At 43.2% G+C, this 19,835-nt stretch overlaps 1 protein-coding gene across 1 annotated transcript in view; it reads left to right on the top strand.

Moving 5' to 3' along the window:
• LOC106594298 (uncharacterized) overlaps nt 1–16,292 on the top strand; it is a gene marked incomplete at its 5' end in the record, with an annotated part of 56,412 nt that extends 40,120 nt beyond the window's left edge. Inside the window, 10 exons of the mRNA XM_045717610.1 lie at nt 6,743–6,959; nt 7,859–8,041; nt 8,418–8,562; nt 10,494–10,693; nt 11,357–11,440; nt 11,650–11,706; nt 11,851–12,027; nt 12,673–13,255; nt 14,135–15,360; nt 15,620–16,292. Coding sequence (XP_045573566.1) covers nt 6,743–6,959; nt 7,859–8,041; nt 8,418–8,562; nt 10,494–10,693; nt 11,357–11,440; nt 11,650–11,706; nt 11,851–12,027; nt 12,673–13,255; nt 14,135–15,360; nt 15,620–16,141 — 3,394 coding nt within the window. The remainder of the gene's footprint in view (nt 1–6,742; nt 6,960–7,858; nt 8,042–8,417; nt 8,563–10,493; nt 10,694–11,356; nt 11,441–11,649; nt 11,707–11,850; nt 12,028–12,672; nt 13,256–14,134; nt 15,361–15,619) is intronic.
• Between the last annotated feature and the right edge of the window lie 3,543 nt (nt 16,293–19,835).

Raw genomic sequence — 19,835 nt, 5'->3', positions numbered from 1 at the left:
ATATTCCCTCTATTAGAACAGAACAGAACATTACAGCTGATCATATTCCCTCTATTAGAACACAACATTACAGCTGATCATATTCCCTCTATTAGAACACAACATTACAGCTGATCATATTCCCTCTATTAGAACACAACATTACAGCTGATCATATTCCCTCTATTAGAACACAACATTACAGCTGATCATATTCCCTCTATTAGAACACAACATTACAGCTGATCATATTCCCTCTATTAGAACACAACATTACAGCTGATCATATTCCCTCTATTAGAACACAACATTACAGCTGATCATATTCCCTCTATTAGAACAGAACATTACAGCTGATCATATTCCCTCTATTAGAACACAACATTACAGCTGATCATATTCCCTCTATTAGAACACAACATTACAGCTGCTCATATTCCCTCTATTAGAACACAACATTACAGCTGATCATATTCCCTCTATTAGAACAGAACATTACAGCTGATCATATTCCCTCTATTAGAACACAACATTACAGCTGATCATATTCCCTCTATTAGAACACAACATTACAGCTGATCATATTCCCTCTATTAGAACACAACATTACAGCTGATCATATTCCCTCTATTAGAACACAACATTACAGCTGATCATATTCCCTCTATTAGAACACAACATTACAGCTGATCATATTCCCTCTATTAGAACAGAACATTACAGCTGATCATATTCCCTCTATTAGAACAGAACATTACAGCTGATGATATTCCCTCTATTAGAACACAACATTACTGCTGATCATATTCCCTCTATTAGAACACAACATTACAGCTGATCATATTCCCTCTATTAGAACAGAACAGAACATTACAGCTGATCATATTCCCTCTATTAGAACAGAACAGAACATTACAGCTGATCATATTCCCTCTATTAGAACAGAACATTACAGCTGATCATATTCCCTCTATTAGAACAGAACATTACAGCTGATCATATTCCCTCTATTAGAACAGAACATTACAGCTGATCATATTCCCTCTATTAGAACACAACATTACAGCTGATCATATTCCCTCTATTAGAACAGCACATTACAGCTGATCATATTCCCTCTATTAGAACACAACATTACAGCTGATCATATTCCCTCTATTAGAACACAACATTACAGCTGATCGTATTCCCTCTATTAGAACAAAACATTACAGCTGATCGTATTCCCTCTATTAGAACACAACATTACAGCTGATCATATTCCCTCTACTAGAACACAACATTACAGCTGATCATATTCCCTCTATTAGAACACAACATTACAGCTGATCATATTCCCTCTATTAGAACACAACATTACAGCTGATCATATTCCCTCTATTAGAACACAACATTACAGCTGATCATATTCCCTCTATTAGAACAGAACACAACATTACAGCTGATCATATTCCCTCTATTAGAAGAGAACATTACAGCTGATCATATTCCCTCTATTAGAACACAACATTACAGCTGATCATATTCCCTCTATTAGAAGAGAACATTACAGCTGATCATATTCCCTCTATTAGAACACAACATTACAGCTGATCATATTCCCTCTATTAGAACAGAACATTACAGCTGATCATATTCCCTCTATTAGAACAGAACATTACAGCTGATCATATTCCCTCTATTAGAACACAACATTACAGCTGATCATATTCCCTCTATTAGAACAGAACATTACTGCTGATCATATTCCCTCTATTAGAACAGAACACAACATTACAGCTGATCATATTCCCTCTATTAGAAGAGAACATTACAGCTGATCATATTCCCTCTATTAGAACACAACATTACAGCTGATCATATTCCCTCTATTAGAACAGAACATTACAGCTGATCATATTCCCTCTATTAGAACACAACATTACAGCTGATCATATTCCCTCTATTAGAACACAACATTACAGCTGATCATATTCCCTCTATTAGAACACAACATTACAGCTGATCATATTCCCTCTATTAGAACACAACATTACAGCTGATCATATTCCCTCTATTAGAACACAACATTACAGCTGATCATATTCCCTCTATTAGAACACAACATTACAGCTGATCATATTCCCTCTATTAGAACAGAACATTACAGCTGATCATATTCCCTCTATTAGAACAGAACATTACAGCTGATCATATTCCCTCTATTAGAACACAACATTACTGCTGATCATATTCCCTCTATTAGAACACAACATTACAGCTGATCATATTCCCTCTATTAGAACAGAACAGAACATTACAGCTGATCATATTCCCTCTATTAGAACAGAACAGAACATTACAGCTGATCATATTCCCTCTATTAGAACAGAACATTACAGCTGATCATATTCCCTCTATTAGAACAGAACATTACAGCTGATCATATTCCCTCTATTAGAACAGAACATTACAGCTGATCATATTCCCTCTATTAGAACACAACATTACAGCTGATCATATTCCCTCTATTAGAACAGCACATTACAGCTGATCATATTCCCTCTATTAGAACACAACATTACAGCTGATCATATTCCCTCTATTAGAACACAACATTACAGCTGATCGTATTCCCTCTATTAGAACAAAACATTACAGCTGATCGTATTCCCTCTATTAGAACACAACATTACAGCTGATCATATTCCCTCTACTAGAACACAACATTACAGCTGATCATATTCCCTCTATTAGAACACAACATTACAGCTGATCATATTCCCTCTATTAGAACACAACATTACAGCTGATCATATTCCCTCTATTAGAACACAACATTACAGCTGATCATATTCCCTCTATTAGAACAGAACACAACATTACAGCTGATCATATTCCCTCTATTAGAAGAGAACATTACAGCTGATCATATTCCCTCTATTAGAACACAACATTACAGCTGATCATATTCCCTCTATTAGAAGAGAACATTACAGCTGATCATATTCCCTCTATTAGAACACAACATTACAGCTGATCATATTCCCTCTATTAGAACAGAACATTACAGCTGATCATATTCCCTCTATTAGAACAGAACATTACAGCTGATCATATTCCCTCTATTAGAACACAACATTACAGCTGATCATATTCCCTCTATTAGAACAGAACATTACTGCTGATCATATTCCCTCTATTAGAACAGAACATTACAGCTTATCATATTCCCTCTATTAGAACACAACATTACAGCTGATCATATTCCCTCTATTAGAACACAACATTACAGCTGATCATATTCCCTCTATTAGAACAGAACATTACTGCTGATCATATTCCCTCTATTAGAACACAACATTACAGCTGATCATATTCCCTCTATTAGAACAGAACATTACAGCTGATCATATTCCCTCTATTAGAAGAGAACATTACAGCTGATCATATTCCCTCTATTAGAACACAACATTACAGCTGATCATATTCCCTCTATTAGAACAGAACATTACAGCTGATCATATTCCTTCTATTAGAACAGAACATTACAGCTGATCATATTCCCTCTATTAGAACATAACATTACAGCTGATCATATTCCCTCTATTAGAACAGAACATTACTGCTGATCATATTCCCTCTATTAGAACAGAACATTACAGCTTATCATATTCCCTCTATTAGAACACAACATTACAGCTGATCATATTCCCTCTATTAGAACACAACATTACAGCTGATCATATTCCCTCTATTAGAACAGAACATTACTGCTGATCATATTCCCTCTATTAGAACAGAACATTACAGCTTATCATATTCCCTCTATTAGAACACAACATTACAGCTGATCATATTCCCTCTATTAGAACACAACATTACAGCTGATCATATTCCCTCTATTAGAACAGAACATTACAGCTGATCATATTCCCTCTATTAGAACTGAACATTACAGCTGATCATATTCCCTCTATTAGAACACAACATTACAGCTGATCATATTCCCTCTATTAGAACAGAACAGAACATTACAGCTGATCATATTCCCTCTATTAGAACACAACATTACAGCTGATCATATTCCCTCTATTAGAACACAACATTACAGCTGATCATATTCCCTCTATTAGAACACAACATTACAGCTGATCATATTCCCTCTATTAGAACACAACATTACAGCTGATCATATTCCCTCTATTAGAACACAACATTACAGCTGATCATATTCCCTCTATTAGAACACAACATTACAGCTGATCATATTCCCTCTATTAGAACACAACATTACAGCTGATCATATTCCCTCTATTAGAACAGAACATTACAGCTGATCATATTCCCTCTATTAGAACACAACATTACAGCTGATCATATTCCCTCTATTAGAACACAACATTACAGCTGCTCATATTCCCTCTATTAGAACACAACATTACAGCTGATCATATTCCCTCTATTAGAACAGAACATTACAGCTGATCATATTCCCTCTATTAGAACACAACATTACAGCTGATCATATTCCCTCTATTAGAACACAACATTACAGCTGATCATATTCCCTCTATTAGAACACAACATTACAGCTGATCATATTCCCTCTATTAGAACACAACATTACAGCTGATCATATTCCCTCTATTAGAACACAACATTACAGCTGATCATATTCCCTCTATTAGAACAGAACATTACAGCTGATCATATTCCCTCTATTAGAACAGAACATTACAGCTGATCATATTCCCTCTATTAGAACACAACATTACTGCTGATCATATTCCCTCTATTAGAACACAACATTACAGCTGATCATATTCCCTCTATTAGAACAGAACAGAACATTACAGCTGATCATATTCCCTCTATTAGAACAGAACAGAACATTACAGCTGATCATATTCCCTCTATTAGAACAGAACATTACAGCTGATCATATTCCCTCTATTAGAACAGAACATTACAGCTGATCATATTCCCTCTATTAGAACAGAACATTACAGCTGATCATATTCCCTCTATTAGAACACAACATTACAGCTGATCATATTCCCTCTATTAGAACAGCACATTACAGCTGATCATATTCCCTCTATTAGAACACAACATTACAGCTGATCATATTCCCTCTATTAGAACAGAACATTACAGCTGATCATATTCCCTCTATTAGAACAGAACAATACAGCTGATCATATTCCCTCTATTAGAACACAACATTACAGCTGATCATATTCCCTCTATTAGAACACAACATTACAGCTGATCATATTCCCTCTATTAGAGCACAACATTACAGCTGATCATATTCCCTCTATTAGAACATAACATTACAGCTGATTATATTCCCTCTATTAGAACAGAACATTACAGCTGATCATATTCCCTCTATTAGAACACAACATTACAGCTGATCATATTCCCTCTATTAGAACACAACATTACAGCTGATCATATTCCCTCTATTAGAACACAACATTACAGCTGATCATATTCCCTCTATTAGAACACAACATTACAGCTGATCATATTCCCTTTATTAGAACAGAACAGAACATTACAGCTGATCATATTCCCTCTATTAGAACAGAACATTACAGCTGATCATATTCCCTCTATTAGAACAGAACAGAACATTACAGCTGGTCATATTCCCTCTATTAGAACAGAACATTACAGCTGATCATATTCCCTCTATTAGAACAGAACATTACAGCTGATCATATTCCCTCTATTAGAACAGAACATTACAGCTGATCATATTCCCTCTATTAGAACAGAACATTACAGCTGATCATATTCCCTCTATTAGAACAGAACATTACAGCTGATCATATTCCCTCTATTAGAACAGAACATTACAGCTGATCATATTCCCTCTATTAGAACAGAACAGAACATTACAGCTGATCATATTCCCTCTATTAGAACAGAACATTACAGCTGATCATATTCCCTCTATTAGAACAGAACATTACAGCTGATCATATTCCCTCTATTAGAACAGAACATTACAGCTGATCATATTCCCTCTATTAGAACAGAACAGAACATTACAGCTGATCATATTCCCTCTATTAGAACAGAACATTACAGCTTATCATATTCCCTCTATTAGAACAGAACAGAACATTACAGCTGGTCATATTCCCTCTATTAGAGCAGAACATTACAGCTGATCATATTCCCTCTATTAGAACAGAACATTACAGCTGATCATATTCCCTCTATTAGAACAGAACATTACAGCTGATCATATTCCTTCTATTAGAACAGAACAGAACATTACAGCTGGTCATATTCCCTCTATTAGAACAGAACATTACAGCTGATCATATTCCCTCTATTAGAACAGAACATTACAGCTGATCATATTCCCTCTATTAGAACACAACATTACAGCTTATCATATTCCCTCTATTAGAACAGAACATTACAGCTGATCATATTCCCTCTATTAGAACACAACATTACAGCTGATCATATTCCCTCTATTAGAACAGAACAGAACATTACAGCTGATCATATTCCCTCTATTAGAACACAACATTACAGCTGATCATATTCCCTCTATTAGAACAGAACATTACAGCTGATCATATTCCCTCTATTAGAACACAACATTACAGCTGATCATATTCCCTCTATTAGAACACAACATTACAGCTGATCATATTCCCTCTATTAGAACACAACATTACAGCTGATCATATTCCCTCTATTAGAACAGAACAGAACATTACAGCTGATCATATTCCCTCTATCTTCTCTACAGGAAAAGTTGGGGCATTGAGAACTTTATCTCTTCAACCCTCCTGAGGAACATGAGGGAGAAGGATCTGAGAAAGGCCATTGGCTATCACATGAAGAAGAGCCAATCACAGGAGCCAAAGCAGAAGGTGCTGTCGGCCAATCAGGCGAAGATTAACTACCTGGAGGAGCTGTGTGACCTCAAGTCCTTTGGCGGGAAGTCCTTCAGCGCCACCATGATGGTAGGAGAGATTACCTCTATCTAGTTATCTCTATCTCTGCCATGATGGTAGTGGAGAGATTACCTCTATCTAGTTATCTCTGTATCTCTGACATGATGGTAGTGGAGAGATTACCTCTATCTAGTTGTCTCTGTATCTCTACCACGATGGTAGGAGAGAGATTACCTCTATCTAGTTATCTCTGTATCTCTACCATGATGGTAGAGGAGAGATTACCGCTGTCTAGTTATCTCTGTCTATATCATGATGGTAGGAGATTAGCTCCTTCTATCTCTAGTTGTCTCTGTCTATATCATGATGGTAGTTGCTCAGCACCAATTTGAAGGATTATATTATCTCTCTATTTCTCTTTGTCAGTGCTGGCATGATGTATTCATCTCTACTGCTATTTATCTCTACCAACGTATCCCTGTCATGGTGTCTCTCTCTCTCTCTCTCTCTCTATTCATCTCTGTCTACTGACAGGATATAATGTGTTTCAGTGGGGAGGACAGAGCTACAGTACCTCTCTATTCATCTCTGTCTACTGACAGGATATGATGGGTTTCAGTGGGCATGACAGAGCTATTCATTATTCTATTTTTGCACCCCCTGGTGGTGTGGCCAGGGAGTGCCATGTTTTCAGACCAAAGTTACACCTTGAGTTGGGAAGTGCTGGTTGTTGGAGCGGGAATTAGGTGGCCACAGCACCTGGATCTTCAGTACTCCCATAATGCACCACCCTTACCCAGAGATCTAAGGGAGAAACCACATGGATCTTCAGTACTAACACGATGCACCTCCCTTACCCACAGATCTAGTCGAGAAAAACGCTCAACTGACCTCAACTGTCTATGAGAACTTCATTCCCTCTCTTCTCCCTCTCTTCTCTCCCCCTCTTTCTCTCTCTCTCTCCATAGCTCCAGGACAGAGAGTCGATGGTGACCCTGTTGGTGGGGTCGCGGTACGGTATCAGTCAGGTGGTGAACCACAAACTGAGCATCATGACCACACTCACAGAGTTCAGCAGTATCACACGCATAGAGCTGCTGCCAGAGTCTGACCGTGTTAGTCTGGTCAAGATATATCTACAGGACATCAAGGTATGGTATGATACACAAACACAGACATGCATGCACGCACTAGCAGACACACACACACACACACACACACACACACACACACACACACACACACACACACACACACACACACACACACACACACACACACACACACACACACACACACACAGACACACGCTACAAAGCCAATTTCCCCAAAAGCTATTTTCTTACTACTGAAAGACGTGTTTTTATCACTGAAGCCTCGTCTTCTCTCCCCTGACCTCCTCTGCTCTGCTCTGCTCTCCTCTACTCCCCTCCCCCTCTCTCTCTTCTCCCTCCCTCCTCTCTTTCTTCCCCCTCCTATCCTCTCCTCCTCTTCTCTTGTCCCTTGTTCCTCTCCTCCTCTCCCCAGCCTATCACCCTGTTGTTGGAGTCAGTAGCAGCTAAGGAACTGTCCTGTCTGGTGGCAGGGTACTGTCGTGCCCTAGTGGACCCCAGCCTCATCATCTTCCCCTGGACACAGGACGCCAAGCAGCACCGTGTGTCCGCCGAGGAGGGTATGCTACCACAGACGAACACAAACACACACACACACCAAGTCTCTGCTGAGGAAGGTACGATACCACCCCACTACCAGGCTATTCACAACAGGGACAGGGTCCTTTCAGTCATTTAAGGAATTGAAAAGTGCCATGTATTTTCAATAAAGATTTTGAATTGTTGAGTTGACATCTGCCAATGTAATAATATCAGTTTAGAATGTTTAAATAATTAGATAGTTGAAGAGAAAAGAAGGAGAAAGTAGAACTAGGTTGTATCTGTGTGTCAGACAGTAGAACTAGGTTGTATCTGTGTGTCAGACAGTAGAACTAGGTTGTATCTGTGTTTCAGACAGTAGAACTAGGTTGTATCTGTGTGTCAGACAGTAGAACTAGGTTGTATCTGTGTTTCAGACAGTAGAACTAGGTTGTATCTGTGTTTCAGACAGTAGAACTAGGTTGTATCTGTGTGTCAGACAGTAGAACTAGGTTGTATCTGTGTTTCAGACAGTAGAACTAGGTTGTATCTGTGTGTCAGACAGTAGAACTAGGTTGTATCTGTGTTTCAGACAGTAGAACTAGGTTGTATCTGTGTTTCAGACAGTAGAACTAGGTTGTATCTGTGTGTCAGACAGTAGAACTAGGTTGTATCTGTGTGTCAGACAGTAGAACTAGGTTGTATCTGTGTGTCAGACAGTAGAACTAGGTTGTATCTGTGTGTCAGACAGTAGAACTAGGTTGTATCTGTGTGTCAGACAGTAGAACTAGGTTGTATCTGTGTGTCAGACAGTAGAACTAGGTTGTATCTGTGTGTCAGACAGTAGAACTAGGTTGTATCTGTGTGTCAGACAGTAGAACTAGGTTGTATCTGTGTGTCAGACAGTAGAACTAGGTTGTATCTGTGTGTCAGACAGTAGAACTAGGTTGTATCTGTGTGTCAGACAGTAGAACTAGGTTGTATCTGTGTTTCAGACAGTAGAACTAGGTTGTATCTGTGTTTCAGACAGTAGAACTAGGTTGTATCTGTGTGTCAGACAGTAGAACTAGGTTGTATCTGTGTGTCAGACAGTAGAACTAGGTTGTATCTGTGTGTCAGACAGTAGAACTAGGTTGTATCTGTGTGTCAGACAGTAGAACTAGGTTGTATCTGTGTGTCAGACAGTAGAACTAGGTTGTATCTGTGTGTCAGACAGTAGAACTAGGTTGTATCTGTGTGTCAGACAGTAGAACTAGGTTGTATCTGTGTGTCAGACAGTAGAACTAGGTTGTATCTGTGTGTCAGACAGTAGAACTAGGTTGTATCTGTGTGTCAGACTGTAGAACTAGGTTGTATCTGTGTGTCAGACTGTAGAACTAGGTTGTATCTGTGTGTCAGACAGTAGAACTAGGTTGTATCTGTGTGTCAGACAGTAGAACTAGGTTGTGTCTGTGTGTCAGACAGTAGAACTAGGTTGTGTCTGTGTGTCAGACAGTAGAACTAGGTTGTGTCTGTGTGTCAGACAGTAGAACTAGGTTGTATCTGTGTGTCAGACAGTAGAACTAGGTTGTATCTGTGTGTCAGACAGTAGAACTAGGTTGTATCTGTGTGTCAGACAGTAGAACTAGGTTGTATCTGTGTGTCAGACAGTAGAACTAGGTTGTATCTGTGTGTCAGACAGTAGAACTAGGTTGTATCTGTGTGTCAGACAGTAGAACTAGGTTGTATCTGTGTGTCAGACAGTAGAACTAGGTTGTATCTGTGTGTCAGACAGTAGAACTAGGTTGTATCTGTGTGTCAGATAGTGCAGTATATACTGTAAGCAGATAGATAAGTAAACCTATCATGAAAATCAAGTTGCGGAACTGTTTTTTCATGATGTAATGTGTTCCAGGTTTAATGTTGTCATGGTGTGTTTCTATAGGTTATGTGTTACAGGTTTCATGTTGTCATGATGTGTGTGTGTTTATAGGTTATGTGTCGCGGTGTGGCAGTGACTCGGACGATTCCTCCGACATGGACATGGACACTCTCATCTCCCTTGTATCCCATAACAACAAGCGAACCACATCAGACCCTGTCGGTCTACGCCGGATTATGGAGGAGAGGAAAGAGGAGAGGAAAGAGAGGAAGGAGAGAGAGGAGAGGAAAAGAAGGGAGAAGGAGAACAAGAGAAAAATATGAAATACGGAACTATGTCTCCACTGAGAAAAAACAGAGAGAAGGAGAGAATTGAGGAGAAGGTGGGAGGAGTTGGGGACCAGAGAAAGAAAGACACTGGGGGAGAGGCGAAGTCCGAGAAACAACGAGGTGCAGAGAACAGAGGACTGCAGGAAGACGACAGAGAAAGAGAGGACGAGAGCGCAAAGAAGGAAAGAGAAGGAGAGGAGAGGAAAGGAGATGAGGAGAGAGGTGGATGGGAGAGGAAAGGAGAGGAGGAGAGAGGTGGAGGGGAGAGGAAAGGAGAGGAGGAGAGAGGTGGAGGGGAGAGGAAAGGAGAGGAGGAGAGAGGTGGAGGGGAGAGGAAAGGAGAGCAGGAGAGAGGAGGATGGGAGAGGAAAGGAGAGGAGGAGAGAGGAGGAGGGGAGAGGAAAGGAGAGGAGGAGAGAGGTGGAGGGGAGAGGAAAGCAGAGCAGGAGAGAGGAGGAGGGGAGGTTCGGGGAGCTACGACAGAAGAGCACCCGTCCGTATCAGAGGAGGCGTCAGACTCGTGTCGTACTGACTCTCGTTTCATGACCAGCATCTCCAGTGACTCCCTGGATGCTCTGGAGGAAGATGACCTGATCGCCTGCTCTTCCTCCCTCCCTCACCCTCACCCTCCCTTCCGCCTCACAGTGGAGCCCCCCCATCCCCAGCCTCACCCACGAGGGGGTGCATCCTCACCCCAAGGAGGGGCAGGAGAGTGGAGAGGAGAAGGAGGTGGAGAGGTGTCAGGAGAGTGGAGAGGAGGGGTAGGAGGAGAGTGGAGAGGAGGAGAGTGGAGAGGAGGAGGAGGGGGAGGAGAGTGCAGAGGAGGGGGAAGAGGGAGGGGATCGGGCAACGGAGCTTGGGTCAACACTCACCATTCTCCCATGACCCCTGACTCCATGAACTCTGAACCTGTGACCCCCGTGGTTGACCCCTCTGAGAACCTGAACTATGCTGAGCTCTCTCTCATGCTGGAGTACCTCCCCAGTCCTCCGGAGGCGAGTGACGATGAGGACGAGGAGGAGAAGAGGGAAGAGATGAGGAGGAGTAATGAAGGAACTGGACAGGAGGAATTTTCCTTATCCGGACGTCCCCGTTCCTCCTCCTCCTCACTTATGGACTGTGTGTTTACATTCGAGCAGAGAGACGCAAGGCATTACTACAATATCTGCCCTAATGTTACCCCTGACAGCACCCGCACCCGCAGCCTCACCCACCCTCACCCTGAGACTGAGGAAGAGGAGGGTGGTGGTGAGGAGGAAGAGCAGGGGGCGCTCCTAACCCCTGGAGCCTGTGCCCATCCTCCAGCCGCCTCCAGGGTTCGGGGACAGCAGTTCTGACGAGGAGTTCTTTGATGCGAGGGATCGGTTTGCCTCGCCTGAAGACCCAACATCAGGGACTGTGTCCCGAGGTGTGTCAGGGTTATTACTGTACTGTAAGGTGTAAGAGTTAGTTCCCTATTAGGTGTCCAGAGGTTGGTGGGGTTATGAACTTAATTGCACTAGGTCCGTTATGGTGTTAACTTAACAGCTTTAGTTTTTAAGTGTTTACTTGAAGAACTGAAACTGGTCATATTAGATAAAACTGTGAGAAGCATAGTGCGTATTCTCCAGTTAATTAGTGATGTATAAAGAGAGATTAATGAGATTAAATGGATGAAAGGTTCTAATTCCTGATGATCTGAGGTCAATAGATATCTGGAAAGCATTTAATTATGTAAGGTCTGTTCTGATTTCTTTCGTCACATAAAGTTTTCATTTTTTCCAGATTTTTCAGCCGAGATGATGAGTGGAATGACGCAGCAAACTGTGAGCCTGAGTGACATCAGAATCAGCCTGGCTGAAGGAACGAGGCATGAAAGAGAGGAGGGTAGAGAGGGAGAGACCAACGAAGGAGGAGGAGGGAGAGAGATGTTCTCCAGGCTCTCTAGGAAAAGATCGAAGAAGCGGCGTTCCTTCATGCAGACCGACTTCACCTCAACAGTCTCCTACCCTGGACCGGACCAAAACCAGGAGCGGAATAGGGACTGGAACCCAGATCACATTCCTGATCAGTATCCGGACCGGGCACAGAACCGGACAGAGAGTTCAGATGAAAGCCAGCAGCTGAGTCTGGACCCAGAACCCTCTGAGCAGAGCCAGAACCCATGTCCTACTGTCTCTTCTCTGAGCCACGCCGAGGGGGAGGCGTCCCAGCTCGAGTCCAAGCCTATCCTCACCAAGCCCAGCCCAGAGGGGTCCCATCGGGGACCTGGAGAGCCATGTGTGCCTGGTAACCCAAAAGGAGATCCACGGGCGCCTGATAACCCGAAGGCTAACCTCCATAGGAGCTCCAGGAGCAGGCGGCAGTCCATGGAGACGGAGCCTGACGTGATGGAGTCCAAATCGGTCACTGCCCTGGTGACGGCAGCCTCCCTCTCCATCACGGCTGTCCGCTGTAGAGTAGAACCAGACGGCAAGGAGAGCACTGATCGGAGAGGAGACGGGGAGGAGGTGGAGGGAGAGATGGAGGAGGAGGAGGGGGGCGGAGAAGCAGGACCATTCACATGTCACATGTTTCTGACTGAGATTAAGGAGGAGGAGGGGCAGAGGGGGGAGGAAACAGGGGAGGAGGGGGAGAGCGACAGAGAGGAGAGACAGCTTTCTCTCATTTCTGAAGATCCATCCTCTGTTAGGGGGTCCCAGTTTAGTAGACGACCTCTGTGTCTAACGAAAGACGAGGATCAGGTAGCTTCTTTCGTACCCCAAATAAGTATCTCCCATCCAGGTGTGTATGGGAGGGACATGGGGGGTGAACAAGGCGTGGCTGGTGGTGAGGAGAGCGTGACTCCCCTTTCTGCTCCTCCTCCCCCCACCTCTCCACTGCCACCCTTCCCAGCCCCCTCCATCCCCCACACAAAGAGGGGAGAGAGGGATAGCAAGGATGGGAATGTGGGGTCTCAACCCAAACCCTTCACACACTCAGACGGAGAGAAGGACATTAGCTGCTTGACTCAAGTCCATAGAAAACTCACTATCAGTCACCAAGACCTGACAAGCCAAGGGCAAGCAGAAACTGACAATGATGAAGCTATAGTTAGCACTAATTATGTTACTGATAACACTGATGTTGCTACGGCTAACATTGCAGCTACAGCCAACATTCATTTTGTCATGGCTAACACTGAGACTACAGTTAGCTCTGATTTTGATTTAGGCACTGCTAATCACAAAGATACAAATAGCATCAAATCTGTTCCGGCTAACACTATAGCTAATGCCGATTTTGCTACGGCTAACAGTGAAGCTAATGCTATAATGTATTCCCTTACAACTAGCAAAGATTCTACAGGTAATGCTAACTTAGCTATGACTAATGCTAATTCAGCTAACACTAACTCAGCTATGGCTAACATTCCCAAAGAGTCTCCCATATCACCTACAACAGGCTTCCTCCTCCGGCCTTGCTCACCGGGCATCATCGGGCAAAGCCTCTCGGCCTCCACATTACGGGGGAAGATCCAGAACCTGCCCCTCTATTTATCTCGCTCCCAGGAAACCCTCACCCTCTCTGGGGTGGGAAGCCTCAACAGGAACCCTTCTCCGGAGACCACCAGCAACAAGACTGAGGTAATGGTCACCACCGAAACCACCAAGGACGACGATGTCACAAAATTGGTGACAGTGGAGGATTTGAAAGATTCCGGGGTGGCGTTGGCAGAGTCGGATGATTCCGAGGTTACGCTGACAGAATCGGAGGTTGGCGAGGTTGTTGTGGAGACGGCCGGGGCGGAAATCACGAGGTTGACGGTTTCGGAGGTCAAGGAGGTGGTCGAGAAGGTTGTGATGGTCTACGGATCCTCCCTTCCTCCCCCTTTAGCACCCATCTCTCTTGAGTCCAAACCAGATCATCCCAAAATGATTGTCAAGTTGCCTACCTGTCCCATTGCTACAGTGGAAACTGCCCCTCCTATGGCTCCTGCACCTATCTGTCTGGAGCTCAAACTAGTCACTGAACTACTCTCCCCAGGCCCCACTATCCACAAAATGCCCGCCCCATTAACTTCCTGTCCTTCCTCTCCCGTGCCCATACGCGTAGAGCCCAAACCAGACCATGAACCACTATCCATACGCTCCAAAATGGCCGCCTTGTCGTCTACTTATCCCCCTGCTTTAGTGGTAACCACACAGAGTCTGAATTTCTCTTCTTCTAATCCTCCCCCCATCAGAGTAGAACCCAAGCCAGAGCCTTGCCCTGAACCCCTATCAGGCCCCAAAATGTCCGCTCCATTGGTTTCCTGCCCCTCTGCTATAGTGGTGACCACACAGAGTCTGAACGGACCGGGGCTCAGCTTCCCTGGTTATAACATGAGAGGACGGCCATTTGGGAGCAACAGCTTCTGTAAACCCCCAGGTGAGGAGGCAGGCCTGCTGAACACTCTGACTACAGGCTGTGGGGTCTTCACCTCCACCTGTGAGACCCAGCCCAACCAGGCCCACATGGAATCCTATTCCCCAGCAAAGCCTGATTTTGGGTGTAGCTCGGTGCTGGCATCAGGGTGCGAGACGGTCCTGGAGGGGGTGCAGACGCCCCTGGAGGCATGCAGGTGTCCGCCACCGCTGGTTTATACCAACTGTTTCAGCGGGGGTGACAGCTTCGACGATGAGTTGACAGTTTACGAGTTCTCCTGCCGGACAAGTTCTCCTCCCGCCTCCCAACCCTCTTCCTCTGCGCTGGCCCTCCCTCTCACGACCTCTCCTCCTCTCTCCTCTTTCCTGTCCTCCTCCCCTCCCTCCTCCCCCTCCTCTCTCCCTCCTTTCCTCGCTCCATCCTGCCCCCCTCCTCCTCCATGGAGCTCACCCCTCTCCTCTCCCCACTCCTTTCCCCGTCCAACTGCTTCTTGTCCCAGTCAAGTCTCCATGATGATATCAGCCGACTACGCCACCGCCGCTTCCCACCGCCCCCGCAGGGTTCCAGACCATCCGGAGTGACGTGGACGAGCTTCTCACCCTCCTGCAGGGGGGGAGGATGGGGGGGAAAGGGGGGAGGCACCCCAGGGAGACCTGCGCCACCCACTTCTCAGAAAACAAGCGTCTTCTCCACATGGAGGCCCGGAGGCTGATGGCCGGCTGTCAGAAGGTGGTCCGGGTGGGGCAGACCCCGGATGAGATGCTCTTCTCCCTCTCTGACAGCTTCAGGACCCTGGTGGGCATGGCCGGCATGTGCCTGTGGTTCTCCGGGTGCGACCGGTGCGACCGGAGGAATGCCGAGGCACTAGCGGGGCTGGCGGACGTGGCCAGAACGTACCGGGAGTTTGTGCTGGCAGCGGAGAGGGCGAGCGGGAGGCGGAGCTGTCATGACCTCAGCACCAAGCTTCTTGCCAAGCAGTGTACTGCCCTCACTGCTTCCGTCTTCTGCCTCACACAGCTGTTCCGCACACTCACCGCCCTCTGAACTGAACCAACGAACTCTGACCCCTATAACAACAAATAGGTTGACCTTTCAATTCTGACCTCTAGACCCACTACACAGGGTTGCCAGCCAATCAGTCAGTCACCAGGCTGAGTGGGGAATGAATGTGTGAACTGCAACAAGTCCACGTAGTGAAAAAAACAGTAGAAGCACAATTGAAAGGAGAGAGAGATGAGATGGATGAAACAAGACGGGTCTAATCTCCTGTGACATCATAGAGAGCCTCTGTGGCATCATAAATAAGGAACCTCTGTGACATCACAAAGCGCCTGTGTGACATCACAGAGAACGTGTGACACGCTGGAAGACATAAGAGTGATGTCATAACAGGTCCCAAATGACTGTTAAGTTTTTTTAACAGTAACCTACAGTATGCTGTGCAAGTACTGCAACCACACAACGAGGGACAAACTGGACATACATAGCATCATCACCAAACTGCAAGAAGCCTCACGCAATGACAATCTCCGCACTCAAAGCCAACCTGCTTGCTTTGATATAGCATTTAAGTAACTATTATATTTGAAAGTCCATTATTTTTTTGTTTTCATTCATAATTTATTTCTTGTCATTCATTATTTATTTGTTTTGATGTATTATTTATTTGTGATGTTATCGCTTTCATTATTGATTCTGTATGGTATTGGTGTGGGGTGTGAAAAAGAGGAATGTCGAGGGAATGGTTGTGTTTACAAAAAGGAGGATCCATGTAGGTACACACACACACTCCAGAGTTGGCTGAAAGGTACAATCATGTTGATTGTGTTATTATTTGGCTGGCTGATCAGTCAGTGGAAGGTTTTATTTGATACTTCTAATACAGATTTCTGACAACTACTAATACTCTGTTTTCCTCTCTCTCTCTCTCTCTCTCTCTCTCTCTCTCTCTCTCTCTCTCTCTCTCTCTCTCTCTCTCTCTATCTCTCCACATCTCTGAATACGTGACAGGCGGTCTGGTCACATGACCAACCCTCAGATGAGGGGGCGGGGCTCTGAATGTCAACAGTTTACAAAACCAAAAAAAGGAGGGAAATGATATCCCAAATGGCCTTTTCCCTCCATAGTGCACTACAAGGGCTTATAGGGCTCGGGTCAAAAGTAGTGCACTACGTAGGGAATAGTGCCCTTCCCTTAGAGTTGTAATATCTAGACGGACCGTATAAAGGTTCATCACTGTGTATGATATTTTATAAACCTAGTAGCTGAATGCTGATGTCTGCGTATTACTTTTTTAAATGGGGGAGTTGGGGGGGTGACGCGGGGAGTGTACACTTTGAATTAGCACACAAACCTACCATTATGTGGTTGTAAAAAAATGGTGGCCATTTATATTTACAAACTGTGTCCCAATGGAAGCCTATTCCCAGTATAGGGAACTACTTTTGATTGTTCCCCATAGAGCCCCATGGGCCCTTGTCAAAAGTAGTGCACTGCATAGGGAATAGTAAGCTTACTAGTTGGTAGGCAGTTGCAGTTTTTCTATCCACACTTAGTTTCTGGAAAGAGCTGTCAAACTCATTCAATCTGCATGTTCACTGTTCAGAAATTAGGATTGTTTCCAACTTGAACACTACACACATACATGTGTTACCTGATTTCATGTGTTACCTGATTTCACGTGTTACCTGATTTCATGTGTTACCTGAATTCACGTGTTACCTGATTTCACGTGTTACCTGAATTCACGTGTTACCTGAATTCACGTGTAATCTGATTTCACGTGTTACCTGAATTCACGTGTAACCTGACTTCACGTGTAACCAGATTTCATGTGCAACCTGATTTCATACAGCACATTTCTATATGTTAATTTCATGTGTTACCTGATTTCATGTGCAACCTGATTTCATACAGCACATTTCTATATGTTAAATGTTTAGGTAACTGTTTGTCATGGGAAAAAATATCTTATTTTACATATTCATATTTCCTGTTGGGGAAAAGTTTGCTGATCAAAAGCCAATTTAGACAAAATAGTTTCACAACTACTGTTTGTCCAGCAGGGTTGTGATGAATTCAATTTCAGTTTGCAGTTAGTTCAGAAAGTAAACCAAATTCCAATTCCAAATGTTCCTCATTTAAAAGCATTGACGAGAATTGGAATTACAATTGGAATTTCAGTGTAGTATATGAATTGCCTGGAATTGAAGTGGAATGGAACCCAACGTTGATGTTCACATACTGCTTCCGTTCTATTATACTTTAATCCTAAAATAAAGGCTGAAATGTGTTTTTATGCCCTCTCTGCTATGCTTGCAATATTCCGGTTAATTTTCTAGAAATCCCAGTTGAAGGATTCCAGATTCCCTGCTTAATACATTCAGATTCTGGGAATCTTTCAACCTGAGTTTTTGGAAAAACCTTGGAATTTTGGGGGAAATAAAGTTTCTGGAATTTTGCTGGAATTCCTACTTTCTGCTCACTAAGCATGCCCTACTAAACCAGAACTGCATCTTTGAAACATCAGGGAAATAACTAACTAACTGCTGTATGTGAATGACTGAATGAGTGATGTCCGCCTATGCTTTGTCATGCTGTACTCCAACCATTAAAAATACTGAACTGTTAAGACTCTCTCCTCTCTTCTTCTTCTCTGACCCTTACTGGTTACTTAGTTTCTTCTATTTTATGGTTTAGTTAGACAGTAGATGGTGATGAAGAGGATTAGTTAGACAGTAGATGGTGATGAAGAGGATTAGTTAGACAGTAGATGGTGATGAAGAGGTTTAGTTAGACAGTAGATGGTGATGAAGAGGTTTAGTTAGACAGTAGATGGTGATGAAGAGGTTTAGTTAGACAGTAGATGGTGATGAAGAGGTTTAGTTAGACAGTAGATGAAGAGGTTTAGTTAGACAGTAGATGGTGATGAAGAGGTTTAGTTAAACAGTAGATGGTGATGAAGAGGTTTAGTTAGACAGTAGATGAAGAGGTTTAGTTAGACATTAGATGAAGAGGTTTAGTTAGACATTAGATGAAGAGGTTTAGTTAGACAGTAGATGAAGAGGTTAATTTAGACATTAGATGAAGAGGTTTAGTTAGACAGTAGATGGTGATGAAGAGGTTTAGTTAGACAGTAGATGAAGAAGATTAGTTAGACAGTAGATGGTGATGAAGAGGATTAGTTAGACAGTAGATGGTGATGAAGAGGTTTAGTTAGACAGTAGATGAAGAGGGTTAGTTAGACATTAGATGAAGAGGTTTAGTTAGACAGTAGATGAAGAGGATTAGTTAGACAGTAGATGGTGATGAAGAGATTTAGTTAGACAGTAGATGGTGATGAAGAGGTTTAGTTAGACAGTAGATGAAGAGGTTTAGTTAGACAGTAGATGAAGAAGATTAGTTAGACAGTAGATGGTGATGAAGAGGTTTAGTTAGACAGTAGATGAAGAGGTTTAGTTAGACAGTAGATGAAGAGGTTTAGTTAGACAGTAGATGAAGAGGTTTAGTTAGACAGTAGATGAAGAGGATTAGTTAGACAGTAGATGAAGAGGTTTAGTTAGACAATAGATGAAGAGGATTAGTTAGACAGTAGATGGTGATGAAGAGGGTTAGTTAGACATTAGATGAAGAGGTTTAGTTAGACAGTAGATGAAGAGGATTAGTTAGACAGTAGATGGTGATGAAGAGGTTTAGTTAGACAGTAGATGGTGATGAAGAGGTTTAGTTAGACAGTAGA

This window comes from Salmo salar, chromosome ssa04 (assembly GCF_905237065.1).
Source record: "Salmo salar chromosome ssa04, Ssal_v3.1, whole genome shotgun sequence".
NCBI classification, from domain to species: domain Eukaryota; kingdom Metazoa; phylum Chordata; class Actinopteri; order Salmoniformes; family Salmonidae; genus Salmo; species Salmo salar.
This window is presented reverse-complemented; position numbering and strand designations above follow the sequence as displayed.